Here is a 15,237-nt window from a genome sequence, read left to right as displayed (position 1 = left end):
TTTGAACACCCAAGCTGATTGGCTCAGCAGTCAACTAGTGGACGAGGGGAAGTGGTCCCTGAAGGCGGAGATCTTCGGACAGATTCAGCAAAGATTCGGTCACCCTCTGGTGGATCTGTTTGCATCACACGAAAATCATCAAACACCCAGGTTCTTCTCGAGATACAGACATCCGAGAGCAGAGGCAGTGGACGCACTGGAGTCTCCATGGCCACGAGGACTTCTGTTCGCCTTCCCACCTCTTCCCGTCATCTCGAGAGCCCTTCGGAAGGTCAGACAGGAAAGGGCACACGTCATCTTCATTGCCCCTCATTGGCCACGAAGACCTTGGTTTCCTACCCTGCGGGAACTATCGCTGCAGTATCCGTGGCCTCTTCCACCGGTGCAGGACCTTCTACATCAGGGACCTCTTCTGCATCCGGACCCGGCTTGGCTCCAACTGACCCGAGAGGCAGCGGTTGCTAGCCCTGGGATACTCCACAGGGGTGGTGAGCATCATGCAATCAGCCAGGAAGAGCTCCACGATTCGGATTTATAATTTTTCCTGGAAAACCTTTGCTTGGTGGTGTGGATGTAAGCCCTTAGATCCACTCGCCATGACTACAAGCAACATTCTGGAGTTTCTCCAGGACGGAGTGGCAAAGAACTTGAGGGCTTCCACACTTCGTAGGCAAGTGGTGGCCTTGGCCACGGTAATTCCTTTTCTTGATGGATTTCCCATTGGAAGACATCCTCACATTGTTACCTTTCTTAAAGGGGTTTCGGCGACTACACCTCCAGTGGTGCACAGATTCCCAACGTGGCGCCTTAACGTGGTACTCCGGGCCTTGACTAAACACCCGTTTGAGCCCCTGAAGGAGGTGTCTCTAAACGTTTTGAGGATGAAGGTGATCTTCCTAACGGCGGTAACATCGGCCAGAAGGGTCTTGGAATTGGCAGTGCTGTCCTCTAGGGAAGGTCTTTGTGTCTTCCCTGCAGATAAAGTGGTTCTACGACCTGATCCATCTTTTGTCCTGAAAGTTGATTCAAGATTCCATTGTCTGCAGGAGATTAATCTCCCATCCTTTTGTCCCCGACCTTCGCACCCGAGGGAAAGGGCGTGGCACACTCTCGATTTGCGATGAGCCTTACGAATTTACCTGCGTCGAACCAAGCATCTGAGACGTTAGGATTCCTTGTTTATTTCAGTGTCTTCCCCCAACTTGGGTATGAAGATGTCCAAGGCTGCAATTAGTAGATGTTTACGCCAGTGTATTCAGCTATGTTACCAGCACAGTGGTGTTCCAGTTCCTGGCGGAATTACGGCACATTCTATCCGCAGTTCAGCAACCTCGGCGGCGTTTGACAAGCAAGCGTCAGTTGAGGAAATTTGTAGAGCGGCCACTTGGTCCAGTCTGTCTACTTTCACGAGGCATTACAAGATTGATTCTTTTTCTTCATCCGATGCAGCCTTCGGTAGAAGGGTTCTTCAGCACGTCGTATCAGAAGATTAACCCACCCAAGAAAACACAGCTTTTGAAGATCCCGCTGATGAAGATGTCCTCCGAGCTCAGTTGGAGAATGGAACCTTGGCTTACAAGTGAGGGTTCCTTCTCTACTGAGGGAGGAGGACATCTTGCCCGCCCAGGGTGAAGATACGACAAGTGATTGAGATGTGCCGAAGTCAATCTACAATGGCAGACTGCATCAAGAGTTAAAGGGAAAGTTGGTCCCGTTCCATTTCCCTTATGTTTCACGTTAGTTATGGTTCATTGTTACTAACCATTTCTTGGAAGGTTTTTTCTGTTCGCAGCATTTTTTACCTTCTCTTAAGGTTAGGATGTTTTCTGTTTAAGTTGGCTTGGGAAGTTGTCGAACTGGCCAGCAGGGGGCGATCCTAGTCAGAGGACAGGGTTTGAAGAATTTAACTCCTGCCTCCCTGAGCATAGGATGATAAGACCCGCTGATGAAGATGTCCTCCTCACTCAGTAGAGAAGGAACCCTCACAGGTAAGCCAAGGTTCCATTCTCTTAGTGCTCTCTCAGCCTCACCTATCTCACCGGGTGTCTATTGTGGGGAAGGGAAGGTGATTGTAAGCTGGTTTCATTCTCCCTTAAATGGTAGAGAAAGTCGGCATATAAAAACAAACTCTTCTTCTTCTAATTCTGATGTCCCTAGCAAGTGAGATTAAAGGAGACTAGCCAAATCCCTTAGCTGTACCAAGTGAGTAATTTCATTATTGAGTGAAATGTTACCCTTTTTTTCAGGGTGGCTTTGTTTACAGAACATTTCATTAATTTCCATTATTTTTCTTTCATAGATGAATTGTTCTTCTTAGAAGAATACCTGTGACATACATAGATTTTGTATCATTAATTCAGAGGTTAATGAGCGGACTAACAACAAAAATGAAGAGTAGAGCAACACAGGTAAATGTGTGTTTTGTTCAGTGTTGTAAAGGAATAAAGAGTAATTTGAGGCTGGCTGCAAGGGTTTTGAGGTCTTGGTTCTCACCGGGCCTCTGTCCTTTAGGCTGGATAACTTCCTTGTATCCAGAGAAAGAGGTTTGTTGGCAAAGGAGAAGAGAAGGTACACCCTCTTGATCACCTGAGGGTTTGGTGGGGGGGGGGGGGGTTGTTCTGTTTTTTCATGGAATATTTTGTGGAAACTGTGATCTCTTTCCTGAAAACAAAATTCCCAGAGGCAAGTAGTGACCGCCTGAGCTGGCTGTTCCATTCCATTGCTGCAGGGGAGACGGTGGAATGGAGGAGGAGCAGGATCCAAGATGGCTGCCACCTTCCTGTGAGCCTCAAACCCCTGCAGGGCAATCCTAACCCAAAGGAAGGGAAGGGCGAGTGGGTGACGGGCTGCTGCCGCACCTCCTCTTCACTGCAGCCATTTTGGCAGCTCTTCCTGCTTAGTGTGGCCCTGGCAATGGCCAGAGATACTGCCATGAAAAGTATGTGTTGAACTTCCAAATACATCTAGCAAATTCATGTGCAGCTTTCGGGCATGTGCACATTTTCCCTGACATGCCTAGACAGGTAAACTGTCATCCATGAAAGCATTCTGGGGCTATCACATGAAGCTGCCTTATACTGAATCAGACCCTTGATCCATCAAACTCAGTATTGTCTACTCAGACCGGCAGTGGCTCTCCAGGGTCTCAGGCAGGGGTCTTTCACATCACCTACTTGCCTAGTCCCTTTTAACTGGAGATGCCGGGGATTGAACCGAGGACCTTCTGCATGCCAAGCAGATGCTCTACCACTGAGCCATGGCCCGTCTCCTTATCAAGGAATGCATCATGTGAAGAAAAAAATGCTTTATCTGAAGACTTGTTGCTGAATATTACCCGGCTGGATCAAGACTTGTGTGTCTGCCTACATATAATATAAAAATGGTGTATCGCAGAGAATAGTGACAACCCTATTTATATCTTTTTGGGATGAGTAAACAGGGGAAATCCTGTTGCTTTCAGATATTATAAAATACCACCTTTGATATAAGTGTTTCTGTTAAAACATGGCTGTTATGCAGAGTCTTGTGGAAGATGCTGTTAACAGTACGTTTGGAGATGCTCGTCTTGCATGCTGTTCTGTGGTCAGGATGTCAGCAGTCCAATCTGTAATCAGAAAGTGGTCCTGCTCATGTGGGGAACAGTTGCCAATTTCCCTTTCTGTTTGCATCAAATCCTCTGCCAAAATGTTCCCTGACCTTCAGTAGTGTGTGTGTGTGTGGGGGGGGAGGAGAACATGCTGTTGCGTGCTCAGAACTTCACACTTCTTTTGAATCCCAGCCAAAAATTTTGCTCTTCAAGTATGTCTTCCAAAATCTGTACTGAAGGTCTGAAATGAAAAATCCCTTTTGTGTTAAAGCCTGGCTCCAGCCATGAAAGAACAGATGCTTATAGTCCTCGCCGGAGAAGTTCCTCTCCCGAAGACAGGTAGGAACGTTGTTTTTAGGTTTATTTATAGTAGTCAAAATTCATTATAAGCAACAATGCATAGGGGGGACAGGACTGTTTTTCAGTTGTCAGCTGCAGTTAAAAAGTGTTTGTGTTTGCGCACGACTCTTTTGGGAATGGGTGTGAAATGTGCTCGGCATTAAACCACGAAAGTCACGTTGCTATCTCAAAAGGCAGATAATTATAAAGTGAATGATGTGCTGCTTAGATGGGAGCTAACATCTGTCGTTCTCATCTAAAGAACCATAAGAGCTGCAGCGAGTGCTGGCCTACCGCTCTGTTGTATCCATACTCCTTCCACTACTCAGCTAGATAATTGGGGTTAATTGCCTATTGTGGGTGGCAGCTGGGGCGAGTCCAGACCAAAAGGCTCTTTTCCCCAGCAGTCTCTGATCCAAGTTAACAAGCACTGCTCCTGCCATTGCAAGCATCGGATCGGGCCTTTTCCTCCCTCCACAGCAGCACTGCATATGTGGTTTGGAAAAATCTACGCATGTAAAGCCATGTCCATATAGTGTGGTCACAGAAATGATCTTATTTTTCTCTTGAGCATTCACGTACTCTCATTGTCCTATTCTAATAACATTCCAAAATTAAAATAAATAAATAAAATCACAAGTGTTTGTGGACAGGAGGAGAACTTTTAAATGTGTGTACGGATGATAAAGCCAAGTGGTAAGGTGATACGGAAAGGAGATGGAAGAGTGTTGGAAATGAAAATGCCGCATTTGTAGTTAGTAAAAATTGTACACAATTATTAGAATTGCCTAGCTTAAATAGATGTAATGGTTGGAGGTTTTGTTGCTGTTGCAGGGCTAGTGTAGTAGAAGGCAAAAAAGGGAAGGAGGTTAGGGCGTGGGGGTAGAGAGGTAGGGTTGCCAACCTCCAGATGATGGCTGGAGAGCTTCTGGAACTATAAGTGGTCTCCAGATGACAGAGATCCATTCCCCTGGAGAAAATGACTTCTTTGGAAGGTGGACTATATGGCTGAGGTCCCTCCACAAACCACACCCTCCCAATCTCCAGGAATTTCCCAACCCCGAGCTGACAAGCCTGGCAAAGTCAGGTTCAGAAAGCATGAAACGGCTCAAGGAGAGGAGTGCAGAATGCGACACCTCCAGCACTAGATCGTTCAGAGCCTCTTCTGGCCAGCTTTCTCATGGTCTCTCTCTCCCCCCCCCCCCATTTTGGAATATTAATATCTCACTTTTCCTTGGAAATATGTCTAAGGTGGCTCACAACAGCAACAAACAAATAAGATGCAAATGTAACTACGCAGTTGTTACTGTAAAGCGCTTAAAGCATTAAAAATTTAAACCACATTCAAAACAAATGGGTTCTTATTAAAGGGATTTCTTTTCAACTGGTATCAGAATGCCTACAATGAGAGGGCGGAGTGTGACGTCTGGGGAGGTGCTGAGAAGGCCTTTCTACAAGTGTCCACCAAGTCTTCCTCCACAAGGGTGGTTTCCTGCAGTACTTCCTCCTTAGATGATTTTAGATGGGAGCCAGTTTGGTATAGTGGTTAAGAGCGGAAGACTATAATCTGGAGAACCGGGTTCGATTCCCTGCTCCTCCACACGAAGCCTACTGGGTGACCTTGGGCCAGTCACAGTTCTCGTTGAACTCTCTCACCTACCTCACAAGGTGTGCTTGTTATGGGGAGGGGAAGGGAATGCGATTGTAAGCCACTTTGAGACTCCTTAAGGTAGAGAAAATCAGGGTATAAAAACCCTCTTCTTAGACTACAGGGAAGTATATATGGGTAGAGATGGGCCCACAGCTACATTTTATTCCTAGAGCATAGATGCACCATTGTTATAGTAAGAGGAGGCCAGTTAAGTTCTAGGCTCAATTCAAGGTTCTTTGTTTATTAGCTATGAAGCACTGTGTAATTGGGACCGAGATATCTACAGGACCACCTCTGGTGCATCAGCTCTGTTCATCTGAGGGGGCCTTTTGAAGAGCCCCTCCTGCAAACAAGGACTGTCACTTTGGCTTCTATGCTTCCATAGATTACCAAAGACAGAACTTTTCATGAGGGCTTTTTTTTTTGTAAATGGGCTAATAGTTTCTAATACTGTTTTATAGATGTTACATTGTTTAGTATTGGTTTTATGTATGTTTATTTTATTGTTATTTACTGGCTTTCAGTATTTTTGTGATCTGCCTTGTGCCTTCTTGAGAGAGATGGAGTATAAACACTGCACAATTAATTTAAAAAAAATACTCTCATTTTCAAGTTTTCAATTTGTACTCTACAAGTACAAGTTGTACTCTACAGTTTTCAAGTTGTACTCTACAGTTTGTCTAGAAATACATGAACAGTTATATGCTAAGATTCCTGGTATTTCTAATTTGGCCACTGAAACAAAAAAGTCCAGATTTGTCCAGTGTCCACAGATGCCACACTGCATCCATCATCCTTTATGTTCAAAAGTAGTAATGCTTGCTTTTGCTCTCGGTCTCAATAATAGGGATTCGGAACATGGGAGGTCTCGGTCATCACAAGGCAAAGGTTACTTGGATCACAGCAGACCTGACCGTGAGCGTTCAGAGAGGAACCGTTACAGTGACAGAAACACAGATGCAAAGCAAGTAGCAAACACACCCCCTCCCTGAAAATTAATATTGTTTGGTTCCTAGCAGAACTTTTTTTTGCTTAAAAACAAGATCTGTACTCTAAACTAATGTCAATTAGTAGCAGTCGGTTTAGCTTTGCCTTGCTGTCTTATATAGTTATTGCCTTTAATTCGTGGAATTTCCCTGCTTTTAGGAGGGGTGGAAAGGACAGACAAGAAAGAGAGAGGGAGTCTGATTGGCGGAAGTCCCGGAGGTCCCTTTCCCCGGACACCAGGAATACCCCTGAGAAAGCAGCTCATGATGAACCCCCTCCAAAGAAGAAGAAAGAGGATCTGGATCCAATTCTCACCCGCACAGGCGGCGCATACATTCCTCCAGCCAAGCTCCGGATGATGCAGGCACAAATCACTGATAAAAATAGGTGCGTGAGTGTGTTGTGCGGCCATCACTCACAGATAAAGGCTGTAATCAGACATTTTAATATGGGTCAAATAGGTTGGCAATGTTTGTCTTAGAGCATAGAATCATGGCAGTGAAGTAATTGGATTTATAGTACGGCCCTGTGTCAAATTGCCTGAGTCCATTGGAATCAGCAGGCTGACAGAGCAATCCACAAGGGGGGTGGGGGAAAGGGAATAGGGGCCAGCGTGACCCTGCGCCAGTGTTAATGCCACTTGCGCTGGCTAAACTGACACTAATGCTGGTGCAGTTACACAGTGCTAGGGAGTGATGCAGCAGCGCCATTCTCAGGCGCCAGAGCAGCTGCGGCAGGAGTGTATTTCCACCACAGAGGCTCACGCTGGTGCCACAGGATGTGTTCCTGAGGGGGCAGGGCTGACTTTAGTCAGCTCCCTAAGCCCCCTCGCCCCAGGAATGCCCCCTTTTGCGGACATGAACTTGTACCTGCAAAATTCACGGCACAGCCCCATGAAACTCTGGAGGAGTTTCCATGGGGCTTGGGGGGAAATGTATTTTTTTATTTCCCTCTGCGTCGCCGCAAGCCACTCAGGAGGCAGCGTGGCTGCGCCGTCCCTGGGCGCTCCTTAACCTTCTGGATTGCTCTGCCCGACTGGAGTAACTGTGAGATTGTGCTTTCCAGGCTGGATCCCACTGATTATTTCCGGATATCTTGGGGAGGGGTTATTCCCCTGTGACCTAGGAGCAGCGTTTCAGGAAAAGTTTGGGGCTGCAAGGGGAGGTGGAGAGGTCATGTTCTGGTGACGGAAATCCTTCCATCAGCTGAAATTTTAAAGTAACTGGATTTAATCCTTAGTCACTGTACTTTCCTGGAATTTCAATTTTGTAAGAGCCGATAAGCAGATAAATATGCTTGCGTGTCATGCTGAGCGCCAGTGCATTGTACCGGTTAGGGGGACAGAAGGTTGAATCATCACCCTGCCGTGGAAGTTTGCTGGCTGGCTTTGGGCCAGTCAGACGCTGTCAGCCTAACCTACCTCACAGGGATGTTGTGAAGATAAAATGTAGAAAAGGGAATAACGTTAGCCTCTTTGGGTTCCCCTTGGGGAAGAAGGCAAGTGTGTAAATTAAGTAAATAAAATATGCTTAGGAAGCAAGTCCTTAAAAGTGGTGGTGGGTGTTTACTCAAACAGTACATGTTTTTATCACTTTTCCCAGCTTATATCTCTAAATTAACCTGTAATATTTTGACAACAGTTTAGCGTACCAAAGGATGAGTTGGGAAGCTCTGAAGAAATCCATCAATGGTCTTGTCAATAAAGTGAACGTCTCAAACATTGAAAATATCATCCATGAGCTTCTTCAAGAAAATATTGTCAGGGGAAGGTAAGTGTCCAGCCCTCCAAATATAAGTTTCAAGTAACTTCCTAGTGAGTAGTCTATAATGTTGTTGGTCATATCCTGCTTGAGCTATATTCAGTTTCAGCATAAATAGTACTATCTGGTTTAGGATTTTGGGGCCTGAGTGAAGATAGTTTGCAATCCTGCATCAGCTTACTTGTGTGTAAGCCCCACTGAACTCAGAAGTTGTTGGGTTGTGCTTGTCTTGAAAATGTCAGTATCCTGTGGTGTGTTTACAGGCTTTGTATGATGTGTTTATAGTTCAGTGGTAAAACCAACCCAGTATTGCAGCCAAGCCTTCTGAATTGTGTTGTGTCAACAAATCAATTTCTGTTTGTGTAACAGTTCACAGTTTATTTTTAAAAAAAAAATAAAAAATAAAACTAAGACTTTTCTCAAGTCTCTTTGCAGAGCTTTAGATAGTAGAGCCATGGCAATCCTGCTAGAGTGACGGTGAATGTATTCTGATCTATGATCATGATGATAGTACATGATTTTTGGAGTTGGTGGAGAGAAGAATAGAAACAATGAGTATGTGTGAGTGTACTGGCTCAGAATGAATGTTTAAGCTGGAGGAAAATTAACTACTAAGTAGAAAATGCAGATATAGATAAGGAAATATGGAGTGAATTTTACAGTAATGTGATGCATGGCACCAAAGAAAAGTTCATTGTTTTTGCTCACATGTACTTAATCAGTTGTACTCTCAGTAGGGAATTAGCATTGTCTGCCACTACCTCCAGTGGCATGGGCTCTTGACTTCTGCAACGATCTTACTATTACTGGAGATGTTTAAATATCAAGCCGCAGGAGGATAACAAAGCAGATGCTTTATCCATAAATATTTGCTATATATGTCAGTTTTTCATTAGATCTCATTCGCTGTGCCTAGTGGAACAATCATGGCAACTTGTGACAAGATCATCAGTGCGTGTGTTTACTGTCTGCCCTGAGACTATTCCAGCTCGTTTCCATGTCTTAGAACAGTTACGGGATTTTTGGAAAAGCCCGGCCCATTTTAGCCTAGCTTAGCTGTCCAAGGCTAATATGATTCTCCTTCCTGTGGGAATCTGAGTAGAATCAAACTGCTTTAAATGCCTGTGCTCCTTTGAAATTCCTGAGATCAAGTGTCTGTATTTCCCATGACTGTTACCAACTTGTTCATGTAATAAGTGCCCATTATAAGACATTCTTATAAGGCATACTACAATCTTTCTCCTGTAAACTTGACACAATTCGAGTTAACATCCTTTGGGTTGACCTTTAGGAGTCAAGAATAAGCAGTTAACAATGTTTAATTTGGATTTTAAAACCATGTGTACATGTAGACTGTAATGTCTGAAAAGAGCTTCTGCCTGTCTAGCACATTTCTGTACACCCCGCAGCCTGTAGGGAGAGCCAAACGCAGGGATGGTTTTCTTACTGTGGCTTGCATTGGATGAGAGTAAATTACAGGGCTACTTAACTTTACATGCGCATTGGCTGTCTGTCTTTGCTTATACGCAAGAACGAAGCACATCCTTTTAGCGTCCTGCAGCCAGTCTTTGCTCAGTAAATACCACCGCTTTAATATTTCAGAGGTCCAAAACTGTAGTAAGCAGTACAGAAATACTTGTGATTATGTCACTTACCTCATAAGTCTCTTGAGCAGCATTCCCCAACCTGTGGGTCCCAACCCAAACGTGGGTCATGAAGCCTGTGAACGTGGGTCTCAGGCTTTTGCAGTTTTACTGATTTGTGGATGTTCTGGAGTTGTTGTTTTTTTAGGTGGGTCACCCACCCACTGAGTTTGATCCCGATGGAAGTCGGTTTCAGGTAGCCGGCTCAAGGTTGACTCAGCCTTCCATTCTGCCAAGGTCGGTAAAATGGGTACCCAGCTTGCTGGGGGTAAAGTGTAGACAACTGGGGAAGGCAATGGCAAACCTCCCTGTAAATATAGTCTGTGTCTGTTAGTCGGGATGTGACGTCACCCCATTGGTCAGTAATGACCTGGTGCTTGCACAGGGGACTGCCTTTTTTTACCACCCAACCAGGGGGGTCACCATCACTAAAAGGTTGGGAACCACTGCTCTAGAGTCCTTCCATTGATTTTGTAGGTGCAGCAGTTGAATGAAAGTAAGACCTTTCAAAATGCTCAATCATTTTTTCTCATTCTCTCCCACTCCCAATCATGATTAGCCACAAGGGGAAGTGACTGTTCTGCTAGAAGCAGGGCTTCTGTTGTGTGTGTAAACAGTGGCACCGGTGAGCTCCTAATCCGTAAAGATCCTCTTCTGACACGCTTTCTGCATAACCACATAGATTGCTGGCAAACACATTTCTAGGAAGGTGTAGTTGACTTAGATATTTACAAAAATTTAAATCCAGGCATGAGGATAAATTCAGTGTTGAATTAGAAGGCAAATTACATTTGTAATTTAATTCCCCCCCCCTTTGCATGTTTAACATTCACATGGCACTGTATTATGGTATACCAGGATTGTGGAGCGAGAACAGCAGTTCATCTTCTTGGCCTCCTTGCAGTCTCACATGGGAACTGTACAGGCCTGGCTTCACATGCGCAGTTCCCATGTGCGCCTGCAAGGAGGACCACTTGATGAACAACAGTTACAGGTAAGCAACACTGTTTTCATCTTTGTGGCCTCCTTGCAGCCCCACATGGGAACTGTACAGGCCTGGCCTCACATGCGCAGTTCCCATGTGCGCCTGCAAGGAGGACCACTTGATGAACAACAGTTACAGGTAAGCAACACTGTTTTCATCTTTGTGGCCTCCTTGCAGCCCCACATAGGAACTGTACAGGCCTGGCCTGCACATGTGCAGTTCCCATGTGTGCCTGCAAGGAGGACTACTCGATGAACAACAGTTACAGGTAAGCAGCACTTTTTTCCTTTCATTGGGTTGGATCCTGTGATCCTCCAGCAGAAGGCCATGCAAGTTGGGAGGCCGAGGCAGGGAGGGGTGAAATTGCTCTCTCCCACATCTTGTATAAATGGAGCTCGGCAGACGGAAGCAAGGAGCCATTTGCCTCTGCTGCAACGCAGCCTCCCGGCCCATGTGTCTGTTATGGCTCCACGACCCCTGGAATGAACTTTCCCAGAGTTGGAAATTGCTTTGGGGTGGGGTGGGGGAGCCTGGAAGATCAGGGATGATTGTACAAACCTGGCACAATCCTTGCACTGGATGCAACCCCATTATCTTTAATTTTTAAGGGTGTAGACTGATTTTTCAAGTGATAGTGCTCCATTCGGTTTTTGCTAGAACTGTGTTTTTTGAAGCATACAACAGATGCTGTGATACAAACTGGGTCTGTTTAAGGTCATAAAAGATGCAGCAACGATCACAAATCTGCCTATAAAAGGCTAATTGTAGGGGGGTATCCCTTTTTAAATAATATTTTTTTAATTTTAAAGTCCTAATAGTAGCCCTGACCTGAATGGACCAGGCTAGCCCAATCGTGTGAGATCTCAGAAGCTAAGCAGGGTTGGCCCTGGTTAGTATTTGGATGGGAGACCACCAAGGAATACCAGGGTTGCTGTGCAGAGGAAGGCAATGATGAACCACCTCTGTTCATCTCTTGCCTAGAAAACACTAAGGGATAGCCATAAATAGATTGTGACTTGATGGTTGCTATGCAGAGGCAGGCAATGGCAAATTACGTCTGTTAGTCTCTTGCCCTGAAAACCCTACAGTGTCACCCCTACAGGGCTATAACTTGATGGCACTTTCCACAACCAAACTGGGCAGGAGTTAAACTGTTAGATCTCTCATCTCTTTCTGCATGGCCACAATCCAGACTGCCTTTTTACAGAAGAATGGAGATCTACAGTTTTTGTCATCCCTGTTGTAGTCCCAAATTAAAACATAACCACTTAAATGTGATGGGTCTACATTGAGTGACCAGAGAATATTGAAACTGGGATTGCTGGTCTTTTTGCTTAGGATCAGTGTGTAAGTATGTGTGGTAAAATATGAGCAAACTGTATACTGAAATTTCTGTAGATTAACCAGGGCTGCTCAAAGATCTGCACTGAGAGGGAGGGAAACTGGCATGGGAAGAAAGATGGTATGTGCCATTAATGAATATAGTGCAAGTTGAGTTAGTAGTTCGCTGTTGGTGGACAGAAATCCAAAGCCTTGCCGCCTCGAAGAACCACTGACCATCCTCAGGCAGTCTGGACGTACACTCCCATTTAAATAATGCAGTAAGTAGAACATAGGAATTGTCTCACAAAAGAACTTCAGCGGGTGTGTATTTTCATTTGCAGGGGTATGCTGGCGAGATCAATTCTGCAAGCCCAGAGCGCTTCACCCATTTTCACTCATGTTTACGCAGCCGTTGTAGCCATCATCAACTCCAAGTTTCCAAATATCGGAGAACTGATTCTCAAGAGGCTCATTCTAAATTTTCGCAAAGGATATAGAAGAAATGATAAGGTATATGAGCTATTGTACAAAATGATATTCAGTTGCTCACTTCCTAAATTTAGAAGAGTCATTGTATCCCGTGAGATTTACTTTCACGTTTAGGAACTGGGTATGCTTCTGGTCATCTGAAATGCCATATGGATAAACATGAAAGTGATGTGTGAACATCCTACAGAATCAACCTAAAGCTTTTTTTTTAATGCCTCGTTGCAAAATACTGTCAAAACACCATGCATACTGAAAATCTTTTTTTAAAGGTTCATAGCCTAGTCATTTTTGTATATTATATCTTATCTAGCTAATGCTATAATGTTAATAGCATCCACTGTGGGTGCTATTCTCCTTGAATACATTCCTAATGCAGTTTTTCTATATTTTGATTGTTCTAGTAGATGAAATGGTAATAACACCCCCTTTTTTTCTCCCCCCCCCTCCAGTTCCCAAATATGGCAACGTAGTATTTTTTTCTTGTTTGAGAGTGGGTGGTAAGTGGCAGGGAGTGAAAAGCAGGGCAGGTTTGTTTCCATGAAGTCCTTTTGTTGGTCTTTAAAGGACTTCTTTCTAAGTGCTGCTATCCAGATGGCCCAGATTCAAGCAATTTTAGTTGAGTAAGCTCTCGGTGGTCTCTTGTAATTATTACTGGAAAGGTACCTGCTTGGGTTTTTGTTCCCCCTTGATCATAGGAACTCACGCGTGATTCAGATGCCTCATGCAGCCACTGAGTCAATTCACAGATTCCTTTCTCTTTTTCTTTTTGCTGAGAGTCCTTTTTGGGGGGATGTTTAAAGTTTTTCCTTCAGATTCTACCTCAGAATATGATCTAGGAAAAAGTGCCCACCACAAAAAAAAATAGCTGGAAAGGGAATGTTTTTCAGAATGTCCTAATATATATTCAGCATGTAGAAATGCTTTCATTAGAACATTTCCTTTTGTGTAGCTAGGTAAGATCTCCACTTGGTGGGTCAGAAATGGTATGTGAACTGGCTTGTGTTGCAATGAGAATTCAGTGGTCATAAGTATTCTGATGGATTGACTCAATAAAGGAAGCCACAACCCTCAGTTTGCAAGACCTGAGCAAGGCTGTCAAAGATAGGACATTTTGGAGGACATTGATTCATAGGGTCAGCATGAGTCGGAAGTGACTTGACGGCGCTTAACACACACACACAAGTATTCTGAACTCTGCTGTTACCTGTTTAAGAAAACATTTTTACAGTTTGCCCAGAGCTCGATTGCTGACAAATATATTGCATACTGAACTATTTGGCACAACCTAGTTCCACTGAATTTTCACAGTTCACTCACTGCAAAGATCAACCTGTCATTCGGAGGAGCGGAACTGCTTTCTTGATCCGCTCTTCATATAGCAAGTGCTGAATTAGAGGCAGCAGGCAGAATCTTAAGTGTGTAACTTCTGTGAAATGCATGTGTGGACGTTCGTGCACATACACAAACACACACAATGCAAGTGTGGGGAAGGCCTTTTTTAAGCATTAAGTTTTAAATATTTGTGTAAGCCGCTCAGCGCCTTTAAAATGGAGAAGGGCAGAAAATGAAACAAATCAACATTTTATTCATGCTAACATGTTTCTTTCATTCTTCTTTTTTAGCAACTTTGTCTGACAGCTTCCAAGTTTGTTGCCCATCTTATGAATCAGAATGTGGTAAGATATTCTGTGTGGAGGCATATTTGCTGTAATTCTAGTTGCTAGAGGACTCGGAAATAAATTCTGTGCTTTGATATCCAAGTAATGCGGTTTTGTGGTGTAGACTTCAGCTGGTATTAGCCCTTCAGCTAATTCCCCCAAATAGCTGTCGACCCTGCATCAGTAATTTCAGAGTTGGAGCCAGAGACCCAGTGCTTTGCCAGTCAAGTTTAAAAAATGTTCAGTGTGTTGAAAGAGCCATAGAAGCATAGAGTTGGAAGGGACCACCAGGGTCACCTAGTCCAACCCCCTGCACAAAGCAGGAAATTCACAACTACCTCTCCCCTACCCCAACAGTGACCCCTAACCCATGCCCAGAAGATGGCAAAAAAACAACAACCTCCAGGATCCTTGGCCATTCTGGCCTGGAGGGAAATTGCTCCATGTATCTGGAGCAAGTTGTGACTTGCGTTTCCTAGCAGAAGACGTCACTCCTGTACATTTTGTTACCTTGATTTTCAGGCCTTATGGTTATTAACTTAAGTTAACTTCATCTTGTCATGCTACAAGATTGGACACTGTTCCTCGAACATGGCCCTGTAGGGAATTGTATTCTGTCATTTTTTCCACCCATGAAAGAGGGGGGCTATTACTATTGAAAAGGTTATCCTGGGAATTGAGGGATTCATGTAGACAAAAGCTACATAGAACAACGGCCACAGTGTGTGTGTGTGGGGGGGGGAACCTGAAGAGGTCAAGTGGAAAAACTGGTAGGCTCCAATCCCCTGTGTCTATTTGGCTAGGTTTTTTAGCACC

The 15,237-nt window shown here is 44.5% G+C and overlaps 1 protein-coding gene across 1 annotated transcript in view; it reads left to right on the top strand.

The window, feature by feature from the left end:
* The first annotated feature begins 2,386 nt into the window (after positions 1-2,386).
* The window catches only part of CWC22 (CWC22 spliceosome associated protein homolog), a 35,876-nt gene continuing 23,025 nt past the window's right edge, over positions 2,387-15,237 (top strand). The window contains exons 1-7 of the mRNA XM_056861443.1: positions 2,387-2,408; positions 3,858-3,925; positions 6,424-6,540; positions 6,723-6,950; positions 8,204-8,332; positions 12,616-12,784; positions 14,386-14,439. Of these exons, the coding sequence (XP_056717421.1) occupies positions 2,388-2,408; positions 3,858-3,925; positions 6,424-6,540; positions 6,723-6,950; positions 8,204-8,332; positions 12,616-12,784; positions 14,386-14,439 (786 nt within the window). The 5' untranslated portion in view covers position 2,387. The remainder of the gene's footprint in view (positions 2,409-3,857; positions 3,926-6,423; positions 6,541-6,722; positions 6,951-8,203; positions 8,333-12,615; positions 12,785-14,385; positions 14,440-15,237) is intronic.

Source organism: Euleptes europaea, chromosome 15, assembly GCF_029931775.1.
Source record: "Euleptes europaea isolate rEulEur1 chromosome 15, rEulEur1.hap1, whole genome shotgun sequence".
NCBI classification, from domain to species: Eukaryota; Metazoa; Chordata; class Lepidosauria; order Squamata; family Sphaerodactylidae; genus Euleptes; species Euleptes europaea.
Note: the sequence above shows the minus strand (reverse complement) of the source record. Positions and strands in the feature narration are given on the sequence as shown.